The 15130-nt window shown below is 36.2% G+C and overlaps 2 protein-coding genes across 7 annotated transcripts; one reads left to right on the forward strand and one right to left on the reverse strand.

Annotated features, from left to right (window-relative positions):
* The first annotated feature begins 7056 nt into the window (after positions 1 to 7056).
* LOC149948026 (ERI1 exoribonuclease 3-like) lies at positions 7057 to 8203 on the forward strand. Of its 2 annotated transcripts, none has more exons than XM_090172647.1 (5): positions 7057 to 7334; positions 7403 to 7519; positions 7578 to 7729; positions 7790 to 7862; positions 7912 to 8037. In XM_090172647.1, the coding sequence occupies exons 1-5, from the start codon at positions 7077 to 7079 to the stop codon at positions 7954 to 7956; spliced, it is 645 nt and encodes a 214-aa protein (XP_090028773.1). In that variant the 5' UTR covers positions 7057 to 7076; the 3' UTR covers positions 7957 to 8037. The 2 variants fall into 2 exon arrangements, with proteins under 2 accessions (XP_090028773.1, XP_090028772.1); XM_090172646.1 differs by having other exon boundaries at positions 7062 to 7334; positions 7925 to 8203.
* On the reverse strand, positions 8056 to 14848 carry LOC149948027 (uncharacterized). Of its 5 annotated transcripts, none has more exons than XM_090172643.1 (6): positions 14471 to 14848; positions 14166 to 14403; positions 12973 to 13603; positions 8587 to 12912; positions 8480 to 8531; positions 8056 to 8397 (listed from the first exon to the last, which is right to left on the reverse strand). In XM_090172643.1, the coding sequence occupies exons 1-6, from the start codon at positions 14560 to 14562 to the stop codon at positions 8373 to 8375; spliced, it is 5364 nt and encodes a 1787-aa protein (XP_090028769.1). In that variant the 5' UTR covers positions 14563 to 14848; the 3' UTR covers positions 8056 to 8372. The 5 variants fall into 5 exon arrangements, with proteins under 5 accessions (XP_090028769.1, XP_090028768.1, XP_090028771.1 ...); XM_090172642.1 differs by having other exon boundaries at positions 8587 to 12870; positions 12913 to 13603; XM_090172645.1 differs by having other exon boundaries at positions 8587 to 9762; positions 9952 to 13603.
* Between the last annotated feature and the right edge of the window lie 282 nt (positions 14849 to 15130).

Raw genomic sequence — 15130 nt, forward strand, 5'->3', positions numbered from 1 at the left:
AGTTTCCATTCTAGCGTAGGCTTTAAAATGGGCGACACCAAATGCGAAATAATAAGTAGCAAGTTACTGAGGTAAAGACTACAAAAATTTAGTTAAATGGCAGTTTGTGAAACACGATAAGAACAGAGATTTAGGATTAACCAGGTGTTTAGCCCAGTGGCGTAGCCAGAAATCATTCAAGGGAGGGGTTTAAACTACGTAAAATACCTAAAAGGGCCGAGAAGGGGGTGAAATTTTAGTAAAGCCAAAGTTAAAAATATGACAAAGTAATTTCGATAATGTTACCCGTGCGTGAAGGGGGCGCCACCCGCGTCTCAACGTCTGACTTTATCATCTGGCAGCTCCATACTGGAGGTAGCTTAATCGACATCTCGATGAGCATATTCTTGAGAAATAAAATGGTTTTCCTAGAGACATTATAAATAATTTTATGATACCATGATGACCTGACCAATATAGATTTTTGAAAATAATTTTATTTTAATTCATATTTTTAATAGAACGATAATAGTAACTAAGCTCCAATAAGCCGTAGAGGATGAAAACTCTGTATTATTTACCCTTTAGATTTTGTCTAATATATTTTTATAGTTCAGTTCTCTTAAGTACCCATATAGCTTCGAAGTTCAGATATCTATCCTCTAAGTATACCGATAAACCGTCGGAGTTTATTTCGCATTTTAATTGTAATCAGAAGCCATCACTTTTGGAATAGATAATTATTTATCGTAGAGATCGAATCGGAACTTAGACGCAATATCTTAGATTTCATTTGAGATTCATATCGGTATTTGATGTTTGCTATCGATTAAATGTGAAGAAAAGATTAAAGAAAATAATTTGGAGAATTTTTTATATCAGGAAATTGCAAATTTTATTTTATCACAAATACTGTTTTGAAGCACCAACAATTATAGTAACCATTTGCTTACAATATTCAAAACTTAAAAATGTCGAATTATTGTAAACTTCAGTTATTGATTCGATAGTAAAATTACTGATGGCACTTGAAATATGCATGTCCACACGTTCCTTCCCATCATGTACAACACACTCATGTTGTTATTGTACTTATCAAAAGATTAAATAGGTAGGAAAGATTATGGGATTTTTTTTAATAATATGGGGAATTTTTTATATTGCTAAATTCCAAATTTGTATTTATTCACAAATACTGTTTAGAAATACAAACAATTATAGTAACCACTTTCTTACAAAATTCAAATCTTAAAATATGTTGAATTATTGAAAACTTCCGTTATTGACTCGATATTTAAATAAAACTAATTGCTCTATTAAATGTGACGTCGCTCTCTCTCGTTGTAGCCTCTATCCATAAAAAGTGATTTAAAATGACGTTACCCTCGATATCAGAGCAATGACTTAGTTTAACCGATGGTATACTGGGAATTTTTCAATAATCGATGATGAGCTATAAACAAGGGTTTTTAATATTGGAGTTTGTTCATGCTATTTAACAATGACACTTTTCCTACAGATTATCTAATGACGTCATAATAAATTAACAGGGTTTAGCTCAGAAAAATAGCCAAAAATTTCCGATAAACGTTGGTACATTGATACCTTATTAATTAATTTATTTATGAACAAAATAGATATCGAAATATAGGGAAATTTATAAAATCTAGTCACGACGTCAGATGAATTCTTATTTATTTGAGTTTAATGTTTATTTCAATGATTGATGTGTAATCGCGATACAAAGTTCCCACAGTGTTATAAAAACCAGACTCATTTACATTGATAATTCAAAGTTTAATAATCGGTCTCAGCGGGCCTATTCTGTAAATATTCGAAATCCAATTTTCGATCGAAAACTAGAATAGGAGTAAGTAAAACTAATTTCATAATCACCCTTTTTTATTATTTTCATGTAATGCTAATTTAAATGTGTGTAGTTCAGATGCAGAAACTCTACCGTACGCCCCGAGTCCATCGCTCTTAGACCCCGTCCAGCATCCCATCCCACCAGTTCCAAATGAGCTACTAATAAATAATATGAATGCCAATGCCATAACGTATGTTCACATATTCTCTATAAGTCCTCCAAATAAATATTACAATTTTTTATTTATTTATTTTATTTTAGATAGGCTCATAAACGCTATTATCTCGTATTGGGGCACCCGGGGACAGAGTGGACGAGTTAATGCTGGCGTTAATTGCTCAATCTCTGATATTTTAACAACTACCAGGTATGGCTTATAGTATGTCGATGTTAGGGAATATATATGAATTGAAATTTGTTGTCATTTCAACAGTGTTGACGATACGCAACAAGAAGCTGATGCATCAGATTTCCCACCTTCCAACGGACAAGGCACATTGTATGTTTCTTAAAATAGTAATTGAAGATCCTTTTTTTTAAATATTATAATACTTTTAGTGTTATTGATCGTATGTGGAGGTTCATCATGGAACGTAGGTGGTTGCTTAGAGACCTGGAGGAACATATTCTCGAGAGGGAAAATGGATTTTGTAACGTTTTTATGGTTAAAGCTCAAATTCCTATACTCCAACCAACTTATTCTATAACGTTAGCATTTTCAAGAACTAAACAATTAAACTTAACTAATTAATTAATTATTTAACTAATAAGAAACTAGCGAATGTAGGATTAAATTAAACATAAACATGGATTTTAGATATTAAACTATAATAAGACACTTTAATTAATCATCAATAACACACTAAATAATACGCCCTGGCTCTCAAATTATATTCCCCAAACAATGAAATGATTACTAACAATGAAACCGCGATACATTCTAGTATACGCACGACTATCCCCGGTAACACGACGTTACATAAACCGCTAAATCGGTGGGCTAGCCCTATGGCGATTAACGTACGGGTTGAATGAGTATTTCTACTTATCTACATCGATGGTACGGCGACAAGGCCGGCGAGAGTGTTCTTGGCTTCGGGAGATGGTCATCGGATGGCTACGGCTGCAACTCCATCAGTAACGAGCCTCTGCGGAGGCTGGCGGCTCCATAACGAGGCGACCGGCCGACATCTATCGCTACTTCGGCCAAATCGGTGACGATTACCGCTACTGCTGGTCCACAACGGACAGGGCTCCGAAGAACTTTTTCCGGAGCAGAGTTTTTTGTATACTTTTTGGGCTTCTTCCGAGCCAGAATATTTTTCACCACGTGCCCCCCCACTGTATATATACGGGCTCGTGTACTCCGGGCCACCACGCGCACTATTTCACACTATTTTTGGGTTTTTTCCACGAGAGTCGCCATCGAGTCCCCTACGTCACAGAATTTTCCAAATGCTTTGGGATCGCGTACCACAACTACGTCAGTACCCCCCGATGAGCCAGGAGCGTTACAATAAATGAAATACAATAGATTTAGAGAGCCAGGATTTTCCCACAAAATATTTTAAACTATTATTTCGACTATATACAATGGTTGTGTTTTAAAAATATATACCTGATTAAAAGAATGTTGTTGGTTGGATGAATAATGGATTTTATATACAAAGACAAAAGGCTGCCAAAGCGCCTAAATATTCGTTACACTTTGTACAAGATATTTTCAACATTGTATATGAAAATAAGATGTCAAATATTGATTTTAAAAAATAAATAGAGGATTAAATCGTAACCTCTTTTTCATAAGTTCCGATATTCCTTCAAAGTTCAATTCTCTGTCCTCTCAGTACCGATATCAAAAACATAGTAGATTCTGTTCCCTAAGTACGACATACGTTCATAGTAAGTACCGTGTGTATACAAAATAGACTGAAGAAATACATAATTCACCCTATCCACATGGGGGATGACGTGAACAATCGTTTCACCAAATCGCACTGGTTTAATTTGAGTTTCAGTATCCGCCATTGCTAAATTTATCTGTCCTCTAAATCAACCTCGTCTAAGTCAAAGTTCAGTTCTCTGTCCAATAAGTACCCATAAACCACAATTTATATCAGCCTCCGAAATATATAATTTACTCTATCCTCATGCGGGATGACGTAAACAATCGTTTCACCAAATCGCACGTGTCTTCTTTTTGTTTTGTTATTTTCCATTAGAGTTTACTTTTCTGTCCTCTAAGTACCGATGGATATTTTTCTCCGTCCTCTAAGTACCGATGAAAAATTAAATGACCTTCAACCATAATGTAGACGTAATATATCTACACACATTTGTATTTCGCGCTATTCTCTAATTTAGTAACGCCACCGCCAGGGGCATACATAAGCAACAATCACTCGTCAGTACCGGGACGGACGTCAAGGCAGTAACTTGGCTCTAGGTAGAATGTAATAAAACGCCAACTTTTGTAACCATAAACTCTAGTTATTAAACGATTAAATATAGTTACTGCCTGCTCGATTACTCAACTCCAGACACAACCAGTGTTGGAAATAAGCTTTTTAAAAGTACTGGTCAATATGACCACGATACCCCCTACTTAAAAAAAATTACTGGTCATGACCACTCTTTTCTACCCCACTTATCTCCCTCCCTCTCTATCTCTCCACGTCACGATAATTTCACCCAATCAGAACGCCCGGTTTCCGAAACATGGAGCACCCCGTGCTTAAACCGGTATGACCCCATTGCACCCCTGTGCTTAAACCGGTACTCTGATACTACTTACAACCAAACTGGTTTTCATAGTTATTGCGTAATCAAGATGTTTTCTCGACACAGAGCCCTCTAGTGTCTAAAATATGCGATTATATTTCGCCTATCTGGTTTCCGACAGATAGGCGAAATATTAAGCTAAAATGATAAAAATTAAAAAAGTTTTTCTAGGCGCCACGAGCTCATGTTTTTTATCACGCATGATTCGCACGCGGGCTTCAAAACAAAGCCAAAGCCGGCCGCGACTCCAGAACGTGCTCTCCGATATTAGGCTTAAATTTTTATCAAAAAGTAGTCATCCAAAACGGCAAGTTGTGAGTCCAAGTCACAGCTTGAAGAGAGTAGCAGTGCCGAAAAAAGGTTCGGTTAGAAAATTAACATTAAAGCATTAGGAAGTGTCATACTTATTGCTACTATGTTACTTATGATAATAATGAATAACCACACATTTCCACACATCATGCTGAGCATTTAAAAAAAATGGTGAAAGGAGCTATAGTTAAATTTTGCCAAAAAAGTTACTAACTTCTGCCCTTGGATTATTTATTATAAATACTATTGGGTGCCACTGAATGTCTTTAGCAAACTCTTCTTCCTATCCATCTATCTAGAAAAATAGGCGTAACAGCGACTACGCAAGTGCTAAGGCAATCGTGGTTTTAGGGTAATTGTTTTGGGTTCAAACTCCCCCTTAAGTGACCAAGGCAGGTGCCAAACTAAGTGACTTTCAGGAGCCCAAAAAGAGTGATACACATTTTAAACCCCACCCGAAATTAAATCCTTGATACGCCCTTGTGCGAAGAGTCATGGGAATTGGTGTTTTACGTTTTAGTAAAATGTCCCTATGTCCAGTTCCTTTTATAGCAAAGGAAAGCTTGCCAACTTATAAGCTTCGTGCGTAGTTTAAACTTTGGTCAGAAGACTAGTATCGCCGTCTAACGAATGAGTTTTTAATCGAATGTGTGAAAGCTGTCTGCTCATTCAAAATTATCTCGATATAAAAGCTGAACGTTTCAAAAGTCGTCTGTTATTTCTTCACACATTAAGTCACAGCCAACTTTGACACTAGCACAATAGCGGCCAACCCATTCGCCGAAATTCCATGAAGGATTTTACCGCTATAAACAATCGGCGTTCAGCGACACACTTGTTTTTATATTGGCTTCAATGCAAAAACTATTCTAAAAATAATTTTCCGCTAGGGGCGCTCAACGCCGAGAGATATTTTTGTTCGTAGGTTAACATAGAAATTTCAACGAATGGGCTGGCCGCTATTGAGGGAATGTCAAAGTTGGCCGTGATTAAGTTGACAGGTATTAAAGTAGATGGCGCTATCTTTTCTAAGCTCGAAGTCTATTAACGCCAGTGTTGGAAATAATGCGGTGGCGTCGGTCAAAGACCAGTTTATTTTGGGCTATGACCAGTAAATTAAATGGAATCTGGGGGGTTCACTGGTCATAATGACCAGTTTATTTTTAATTAAAAGTATAACTGTATACCGAAAAGAGAAAATGATAAAAGCGTTGTGCTTTCAGCTTCTCACAGCAAATGAAATTGCGGTTTTTGACTTATTTCTACTCCTAAATCGAACGTATTTCCTGGAATCTGGCAGTAATACAATTTGAAAAGAGTGGTCATGACCAGTAAATTATTTTTTAACTAGGGGGCATAGAGATAGAAAAGAAATAGAGGCACTATTGTATCTGGCGGAGTTGACCGCGAGTGCCGACCCTTTTCGCCAATGTAGGAAGCCATGAGATGGGCAGATTACGTGGTGCCATCGACCATAGAAATCTCATAGGTAACTAGAATGCTGCCGTGCAACTGGCAAATGGACCAAACGCCGTGGCAGACGATAGCCAGATCTCAGCCAATCAGAGCTCAAAGAGTGGTTCTGCCAAGAATTTAATGTCACCAGAGAGAATGACGTCACCCATCTCCCACTATAGTAGCAGAATCAAGAAGGATGATTATCCTCCTTGGCGTAACCACTCTACGGCCTCTCATTGGCTGAAAGTTCAAAATGAACTGGCGTCAAGCTCGGCCGTAGGCGGCAGCATTCTAGTTACCTATGAGATTTCTATGCCATCGACGAGCGGTGAAAAGAAATACATTATTCCTTTTTGAAAATCAACTGTCATTTTATGTAAACAAATTCTGCCCATCTCCGCTTTCATACATGCGCGGGGGAGGGGGATGAATTTTCCCGGTCAAAAACAGGGGTGCCTTAACGCGGTAATCTTCCCTCTATTTCTTTTCTATCTCTATGGTAGGGGGTATTGAATGTGGTCATATTGACCAGTACTTTTAAAAAGCTTATTTCTAACACTGATAAACGCAGTCAGCAAAGGAATGATCTAGAAACTAGGTTCGAAATCGAGAAATTTAACTTACTAAAATATACGCGAAAGAGTTAATATTATTCAGTAAAACGATTTCAAATTAAATGTTACGAAACAGATTAAAGACTATATTTAAAAGTATCAACTACCTTCTAAAAGCTGGCTATTCAGACATAGCTCAAAACAAATCGTTTAAAAATGTAGCTATAGAGATTAATCACAGAAAACAAAATCTAAATTTTTCCATGGCTTTGAATCAAAATAAATCGCATGAAATGAAGATCAATCCACAAAATTACGACTACTTTTTGGTGCTAGATTTTGAAGCGACTTGCGATAAACCAACTACGCCTAAGCCACAAGTTAGTATGGTCGTATTTAATTATTGTGAAAATACTAATTACATTTCAAAAATGGGTTATGTTTACAGGAAATAATAGAATTTCCAGTTCTTAAAGTAAATGCCAAAACATTTGACATTGAATCAACATTTCACACCTATGTTCAACCAAAAATTCATAAAGAATTGTCAACTTTTTGTATTGAGGTTATTTATTTATAACAAAAATAAACCAATCAGAAAATCCCTAATATTCTTAATATAGTTAACAGGAATAATTCAAGATCAGGTTGATAATGAACCTCATTTAGAAGAAGTGTTGGAAAAATTCAATAATTGGTTAAAAAGTGAAGACCTTTTAAATCCGCAGATTAGGAAAATTTTTGTAACATGTGGTGACTGGGACTTAGTTACAATGTAACAATGTTTCATAAAAACACATCTTAAAACAAAATACCTAAAAATGCATTTTTTTAGGTTACCAGGGCAGTGTAAATATTTCAACATTACAATGCCAAAGTATTTCAATAAATGGATCAATGTAAAGAAGGTATATATATATATATATATGTTTACTCATTCCATAAAAAAATTTAAAGTACATTTTCTCAGAGCTATGCTACTGTGACAGGGACCTGGCCTAATAATCTCACACTTATGGAGCGAGAGTTAAGCTTGTCACATATTGGAAGGCTACACAGTGGTATTGATGACTGTAGAAATATTGCAGCAATTATGAAAGGTTTAGCAATGCGGGGACATATTTTTCATCACACAAGTAGTTTCAGTGTGGAATAAAGTTGAACCAATTTATTACAAAAATGTGTCCGATTTAAGATTGCTACAAGAATATTTATTTTGTACTCAAATAATAAAAACACACTCTTGATAGTTAAATTTCGTTAATAAAATGTTGAAAAAAGTAAAGAATTTTTAAGGCACAAACACCTGGTGATTTATATGACAATGAATTAAAATAGGGTCACTGAATATTGAAAATGAAATGCGATACATATTTACACTTGAAAGTTCATTTCGTTATTAATATTTATATGATTACTTATTTCTTTATTCTTCTTGATGCCCTAATGAACAATTAAAGAAATTTCATTATATTTTCTTGAATAAGGAGTTCAATTTTGGACAAAATTATTTCGTCAGACTCACCTAAGATTTCTTTTTGAAGGAGAAATTATCACTGGGCTCCTTGCTTTAACCTCTGCAATAAAAATATATTTTAGGGATTGATTTAACATGAAAGCATTAAACCATACCCGTTGCTTCTGAATCTGAAACTTCAGCAATTACACTTAATTCTGTATTTTGACTATTTTCCTTAGGTTTCTTCTTTATAACAGCTTTTTTCACGTTTTTTTTCACTTTGATCTGTTTTAACTGATCCAGAACATCATCAGATTCTTCTGAAGCAAGTTCCTTACCAATTTTAACTTTCTTTGTTGGATTTCTTTCTTTTTTTGAAGTTGTAGCTCTTTTTCTTTTAACGGGACTTGGTGACTTATCAGATGTTGTTTCAACAGCTATGTTGACACCTCTTCTACTTCTAGTTTTCTTTGGGCTTGGTGATGGTGTTTTAGTCAAGGCAGCTTTTCTTTGACCTCTTTTAATTGGACTGGGCAATGTCTTTGGTGACATCTTAGATGGACTTCCAATCATTTGTTCCTCCTCTTCATGGGAACTTGCCACATTTGCGGCTCTTTTCCCTCTGGGCGCTCTTTTTGCAATCGGTGATTTTTTCTTAGGTGAAAATCTCACATGTTTTGTTGGAGAACTGATTGTTTTACCACCTCTCCTACCTGTTTTCTTAGTTGGTGCTGCTGCTTTGGGTGACGATAGACCCTCTTTCGTAGGACTTTGATGTTTCTCAGACTGTTGACTTGATTCTTCTTTTTTATCAGACATTTTCTTTTCAGAATTCCCTTTTCTTCCCCATAAAGATTTTTTGGGGCTGGGTGACCTCTTGGGAGAACCAATTGCTCTCTCATTTTGTTTTGGAGAAAGTGGGGATGGGAGGAATGGTTCTGTATGGTATATCTCAACAGACTGATCAGCTTTGGTTCCTCTTCTTCCTCGTGTAGGTTCACTGGGACTCTTTGTTGAAGTTACACCACGACTTCTGCCTTTTCTAACAGGAGAAACAGTACTTTTCAGACTTTCCTTCACTGCTCTTTTTCCTCGCGTACTTCTAACAAGACTTGCTGATTTGGGTTTTGGGGATGGTGATTTAGATATGCCCTGTTCTTTAGAAAGTAACGGACTTTTAACTGGGGAGACTACGGTTTTTTTCGCTCTACCTCGACCTCGTGTCACTGGAGGTATAGTTACTTTAGATTTCTCTTGGTTCAATGTGGCAGACTCATCAGCCTTGGATTCATTAACAGTTTTTGTTGCTCTACCTCGGCCTCTTTTAACTGGAGGTGTTTTTACTTGAGGTGTCTCTTGGTTCGATCTGGCAGACTCATCAGCTTGGGATTCATTAACAGTTTTTGTTGCTCTACCTCGGCCTCTTTTAACTGGAGGTGTTTTTACTTGAGGTGTCTCTTGATTCGATCTGGCAGACACATCAGCTTGGGATTCATTAACGGTTTTCGTTGCTCTACCTCTGCCTCTTTTAACTGGAGGTGTCTCTTGGTTCGATCTGGCAGACTCATCAGCTTTGGATTCCTTAACAGTTTTTATAGCTCTACCTCGACCTCTTTTGGCTCGAGGCTTCTCTTGTTTCAATGCAGCAGAATCATTAGCTTTTGATTCATTAATAGTTTTTGTAGCTCTACTTCGACCTCTTTTTACTGGAGGTGACATTACTTTAAGTGTCTCTTGTTTCAATATATCAGAATCATTAGCCTTTAACTCATTAATAATTTTTTTTTCCTTTCCCCTGGTTTTTTTCACTGGTGATGGTGTCTTTAATTCCTTTTTGCTACTTCGCGATGCCTCTAAGGATTTTCTTACTTTGCCAGCTTGAGTAGTAGTTTTTGTGGGGGTTGGCGTTTTTGGCTTTGACAAATCTACTGTACGATCCCTTCCTCGTCTAACTGGATTTACTGATTTTATTGAATCTTCTTTAGAAACATCAGATCTATGTAACACTTTCCCACGGCGTGTTTTCTTTGGAGATGGAGATCTAGTTTTACTTCCACTCCTTTCAGGTGAGCTAAAATCATTTGATTCTCTTTTTCTTTTTGGCGGGCTTTTTTCCCTTGAAACTGGTGACACAGAACTAGGAAATGCTACTTGCTCTTTTTCAATTGGTGTTGAAGTGGCTTCTTTTAAATTAGCCATTCTAGTTTTCCGATCTTTTTTGATCATAATAGTTTTATCTGGAGTAGAATTAAATGAATCTCGTTTAGCTGGTGACCTGAAACTTGAATTTTCAGATGATTTTGCAAGTTTAGTAGCATTATTTTGAAGCATTTCTGGTGAAACTAGGTAAAGGACAACCAATTTATTCGTAGTTGAAGCTTTTGCAGTTTCTAGTAGCTCATGAGGATCTGAGTTTTGAGTTATTATAATCGAAGAATCATTTTCTTTGGTGGTTTGTGATTTTCTAGAATTAAGATTTTTATCACCTACGGCACTAAAGGTTGATGATGCCTTTGGTGATTTTTCTGGCCTTACACGAAAAGATTGTGGAGATTGAGGTTTTGTTAAACCAACGGATAATGTTGGTGGTCTACCACGAGGAGATACAATACTGGTAACTTTACTGACAACGTCATCCAGTACTTTTCTTGATTCAGCATGAATATCTTTACTGCTACATGTACCCGAAGATCTTGTTCTACCAAGAGATTTTCTTGGACTAATGGATCTTAATTTTCTAACTGATTTATTTGGACTAGGCAAATTAAGCATTTTGTCCAATTTACTAGGGCTAAGCGATTTATTCTTTCCAACAGATTTTCTTAGATTACTTGACATTGATCTATCCGTAGATTTTGAACTAAGTGGAGTAGATTTTCTTTGCGCTATGGTATTAGATGGACTCCTTTCACCTTCATGTTTTTGAGTTGTGAAGGGTGAGTTAAGAGACTGTCCCCTACTTCTATTAGCTATGGAGATATCATCTTTACTCTTTGTCAAACTCGATAATGGAGAGTTTCTGATTTGAGTTGCAATACCAACTGGTCTAACAACACTGCTTCCTATACTACCAGATTTCCTTCGGTTTGAACTTGCAAAATATTTTGGAGGGGTCTGGATTTTTGAAGTTGATAAACTTTTTTCAGGTGATCCAAATAGTTGTGCAATTTCAAGGTCGCCAAGACTAGTATTAGGTAATGACAAAAGATCATTTACACTAGATTTCATTACTCGCTGTGTTTTAACTTTGGGAATTCCAGTATCTTTTGCGCGATACAGTAAAGCTTTAACTCCTTTAACTCGTTCATAAGTGCTAATTTGATTTTTTGATGGTGTAATTAAAAGTTCTTTAACTCCATCCACATTAGAATAATCTGAAGTACTTTTGGCAAACAACCGTTTTATACCAGATACATTTGAATAGTCAGCTTTTGGAGATTTTTGCGGGCTTTTTAGTAATTGTTTAACACCAGAAGGATCTAGATATCCCTCTCCTGATTTTCGGGGCCTTCTGCGTGGTTTTTTATCCTGCTGATTAATAAATCTGGCCATCATGATACCCTTGGATCGTCCTTTGCTCTTCACTCCAGATTCCAATGGCGAAACAAAAACATCTGTAGTAATATCCGATGGAGATGCAAAAGTAGATATATTATAAGATTTGTTTCCAACAGACCTTTTCCTAGTTGATCCGGTTTTCTTTTTACCTATAATTACTGTTTCGGGAGACATGACATGATGCGACATATTTACTCTAAGATCTTTAGGTTTCCTACGAGGTGTTTTTTTTACTACAGCCTTTTTTCTAGCAACATTTAATGAAACAAGCCTTTTGGCAACCTTTGGAGTTCGCTTGGCCAACCCTTTTTTTAATACCTCCGAAAACAAATTGTTGTTTATGCCTCTTTTTACAGATGAAACTTTTAATTTAGGAGTCTTTTTAACACTCTTAGGGGTTTTCTTCAGCTTGGAAGCATGTATAGCTGCAAGTGCTTTAATCTTTTTACTGTCAGGAGAAGCTGGAGTTGGAATTTTAGGAGTTTTTGGCAGAGTACGAATAGCAGATTTAGGGGTTGTGGTCCTCTTTGTTACTACTTTTGGTTGAATGAGAGTTTTCTTTAGAGTACTTGTTTTTGATACTGACCTTCTTTGAGAACTATTATTTGGAGATTTCATAGGCGACTTGGACAATCTTTTTCGTAGACTTGCTGCTGAATCAACTAAAGATGTATCAGAACTACTAAGATAAAGTAGATCTGATCCAGTTGGACTTGATTCTAAGATAGACGATTGTTGTTTATTTGCTAATGATGGACTTGGAGAAATGCTTTTAGAGTACAGTATCTTGGCAGGCGACTGTAATTTTGGAGTTGATTTAGCTTTAAGCTTAGTGGGTGACTTCAGCTTAGGAGAAGTCAGTTTAGCTTTAGGAGATGTGGTCTTTTTCTTAGGAGAAGGTGATTTTGTGTGGGGAGATGTGGTCTTTTTCTTAGGAGAAGGTGATTTTGCTTTGGGAGATGTGGTCTTTTTCTTAGGAGAAGGTGATTTTGTTTTCGAAGGTGTTCTTTTCTTAGGAGAAGGTGATTTTTCTTTCAGAGGTGTTCTTTTCTTAGGTGTGAAGGACTTAATTTTAAAAAATGATGTGCTTAATGTTGGTGTAGCAATTTTTTGAGTTGGTGAGTTCTTGACAGGTGTGCGTGGTTCTTCAGCAATTGTTTCAGCTACAGAAAACCGCTTACGATTTTGGACTTGAAATTTGGATGATACAATTGGAGATCCAAAATACTTTGGCGGCTCGGAAATCCGTCTGGGTGTTGTTCCTTTACGAATTGGTGTATTTGCTGGCAAATTTAAATCAAACTGCTCTGGACTCAGATAGGGTCCAAATGAAACATTTTTTCTCGGCTGATATTTCTTAATAGCTGACAATTTTGGCGATTTTATTATTTTGGCTTTTTTGGATGATGTTGGTGTTTTAGATTTTGGTGATGTAGATGCTCTTTTTAAATTGGCATTTCCCATTTTATTTTCAAGATGGGGAGACGCTCCACCCGATTTTCTCTTAGCACTTCCTGCTAGTAATTTGGGTCTAGGGGTTCTGCCCGCTGAAGCTGGTGGTTTGGGTGTTGCTTCATCTTTAGGGGTCTCTAGGGATGGTCCGAGTAAATACGAACTGGTCAGCCTTATGGGCTATGAAATACAGAAAAATATACAATAAAAGGTTTGACAAGAACATAATACAATTTTTAATACAACGCCATTTTGGTGGTTGGAGTATTTCAATTTCAACTATCCCATTTTATTTAAACTAATCTTTAGCCTTCTGGTTTTCCAACTAATTAAAGAGAAACAAATTTAACTAACTCTGCAAGACCTTTTAAACATTATTTCTTTTCAATTAGACATTTAGGAGTCCATAGGGAGTTAGACAGGTTATAAGTTTCAGGGGAAATATTTGGTAAGCACTTTGAATCCCATCCCCAAGAAAATCAGATAAGATTTCATTCCATGTGGAATCTCAAGCAGCAGAATGTTTCTTCTAAAGAACAAAAACCACATTATTAACTAGTACTGTAACAACTATATTTTGAGCTAATCTAATGATATTTCAAATTTTTACAAAATGGAGGAACTGTTTAAATTATCAAAATTGTGGTACCTCGTTTCAAGTTTAAATGAAATTGGAATACTTTCCCCAAAAATGGTTATTTTAAACTTCTGATATTATTATCAATTAATGATCTATTTTTACCGTAGATATTTGTGCCTTCCGATGATTTGAATTGGGTGGATACTCAAACCGAAATGAACGATCGGAAATTGTCATAATATCCTTATGTGCAATATCAGCCCTACCATTGACAGGGATTCCATTTATAAGGGTGCGGTCATATGCATTAACTGATACAGCTCCATCTTCTCCAACAATTATAGCACAATGTTCTTTGGATATGTTTGGTAATTGTACTCTTATGTCGCAAGTTGTAGATCTAAGAAAAAATAAAAAATTAGCAATAAATTTATAAATCTAAGATCTAAAATTTTAGTGAAAAATACCGTCCAAACAAACATAGTTGGGCCATAAGAGGAAATGTTGTACCATCTTGACCATTCCTCTTAATTATAACAATCTTCCCATATAAAGGCATGTTTTTCTCTTTCACGAAACCGTTGTTATGGCGGATCCCGCCGAATTTTCAAAATCCTAGATTTAGGCTTACCACTGTTATAGCACTCACAACGACACACGATAACTTATTTTAACAGCGTCCAAAATTACAAATATACTTGTATATAATTACGTGAAGACCTTTATAATAAAAACGTTTCTGTGGAAAATACCAAATATGAATAATGGTTAAAGGTTAAACCATTATAAAAACGGCAGACTTATTAAACGCGAAAGAAAAATAATAAAAGGATAATGAAACACTAGTTTTCCCGATCCGGATTCATGGCGGTAACGGAAAATTACAAATTTCAAACGCTACCACCAGGGATACCTGGGATTGATTCTTGGAAAATTGTCCGTGAAATAAGTCTCTTGGACATAGGCTTAAGCAGGGTAAGGACAACCTGAAATTTGAAATTCAAGAAAATAAAGGTAAAGCTTGTGCAAAAATCATTCAATAAGAATATGGGGCGCAAAATACATTTTTTTTTATATACACACATCGGTGTCGACCCAAGGCCTTAGACACCAGCACACAAGAACTG

Source organism: Leiobunum rupestre, chromosome 4 (genome assembly GCF_980474605.1).
Source record: "Leiobunum rupestre chromosome 4, qqLeiRupe1.1.hap1, whole genome shotgun sequence".
NCBI lineage: Eukaryota > Metazoa > Arthropoda > Arachnida > Opiliones > Sclerosomatidae > Leiobunum > Leiobunum rupestre.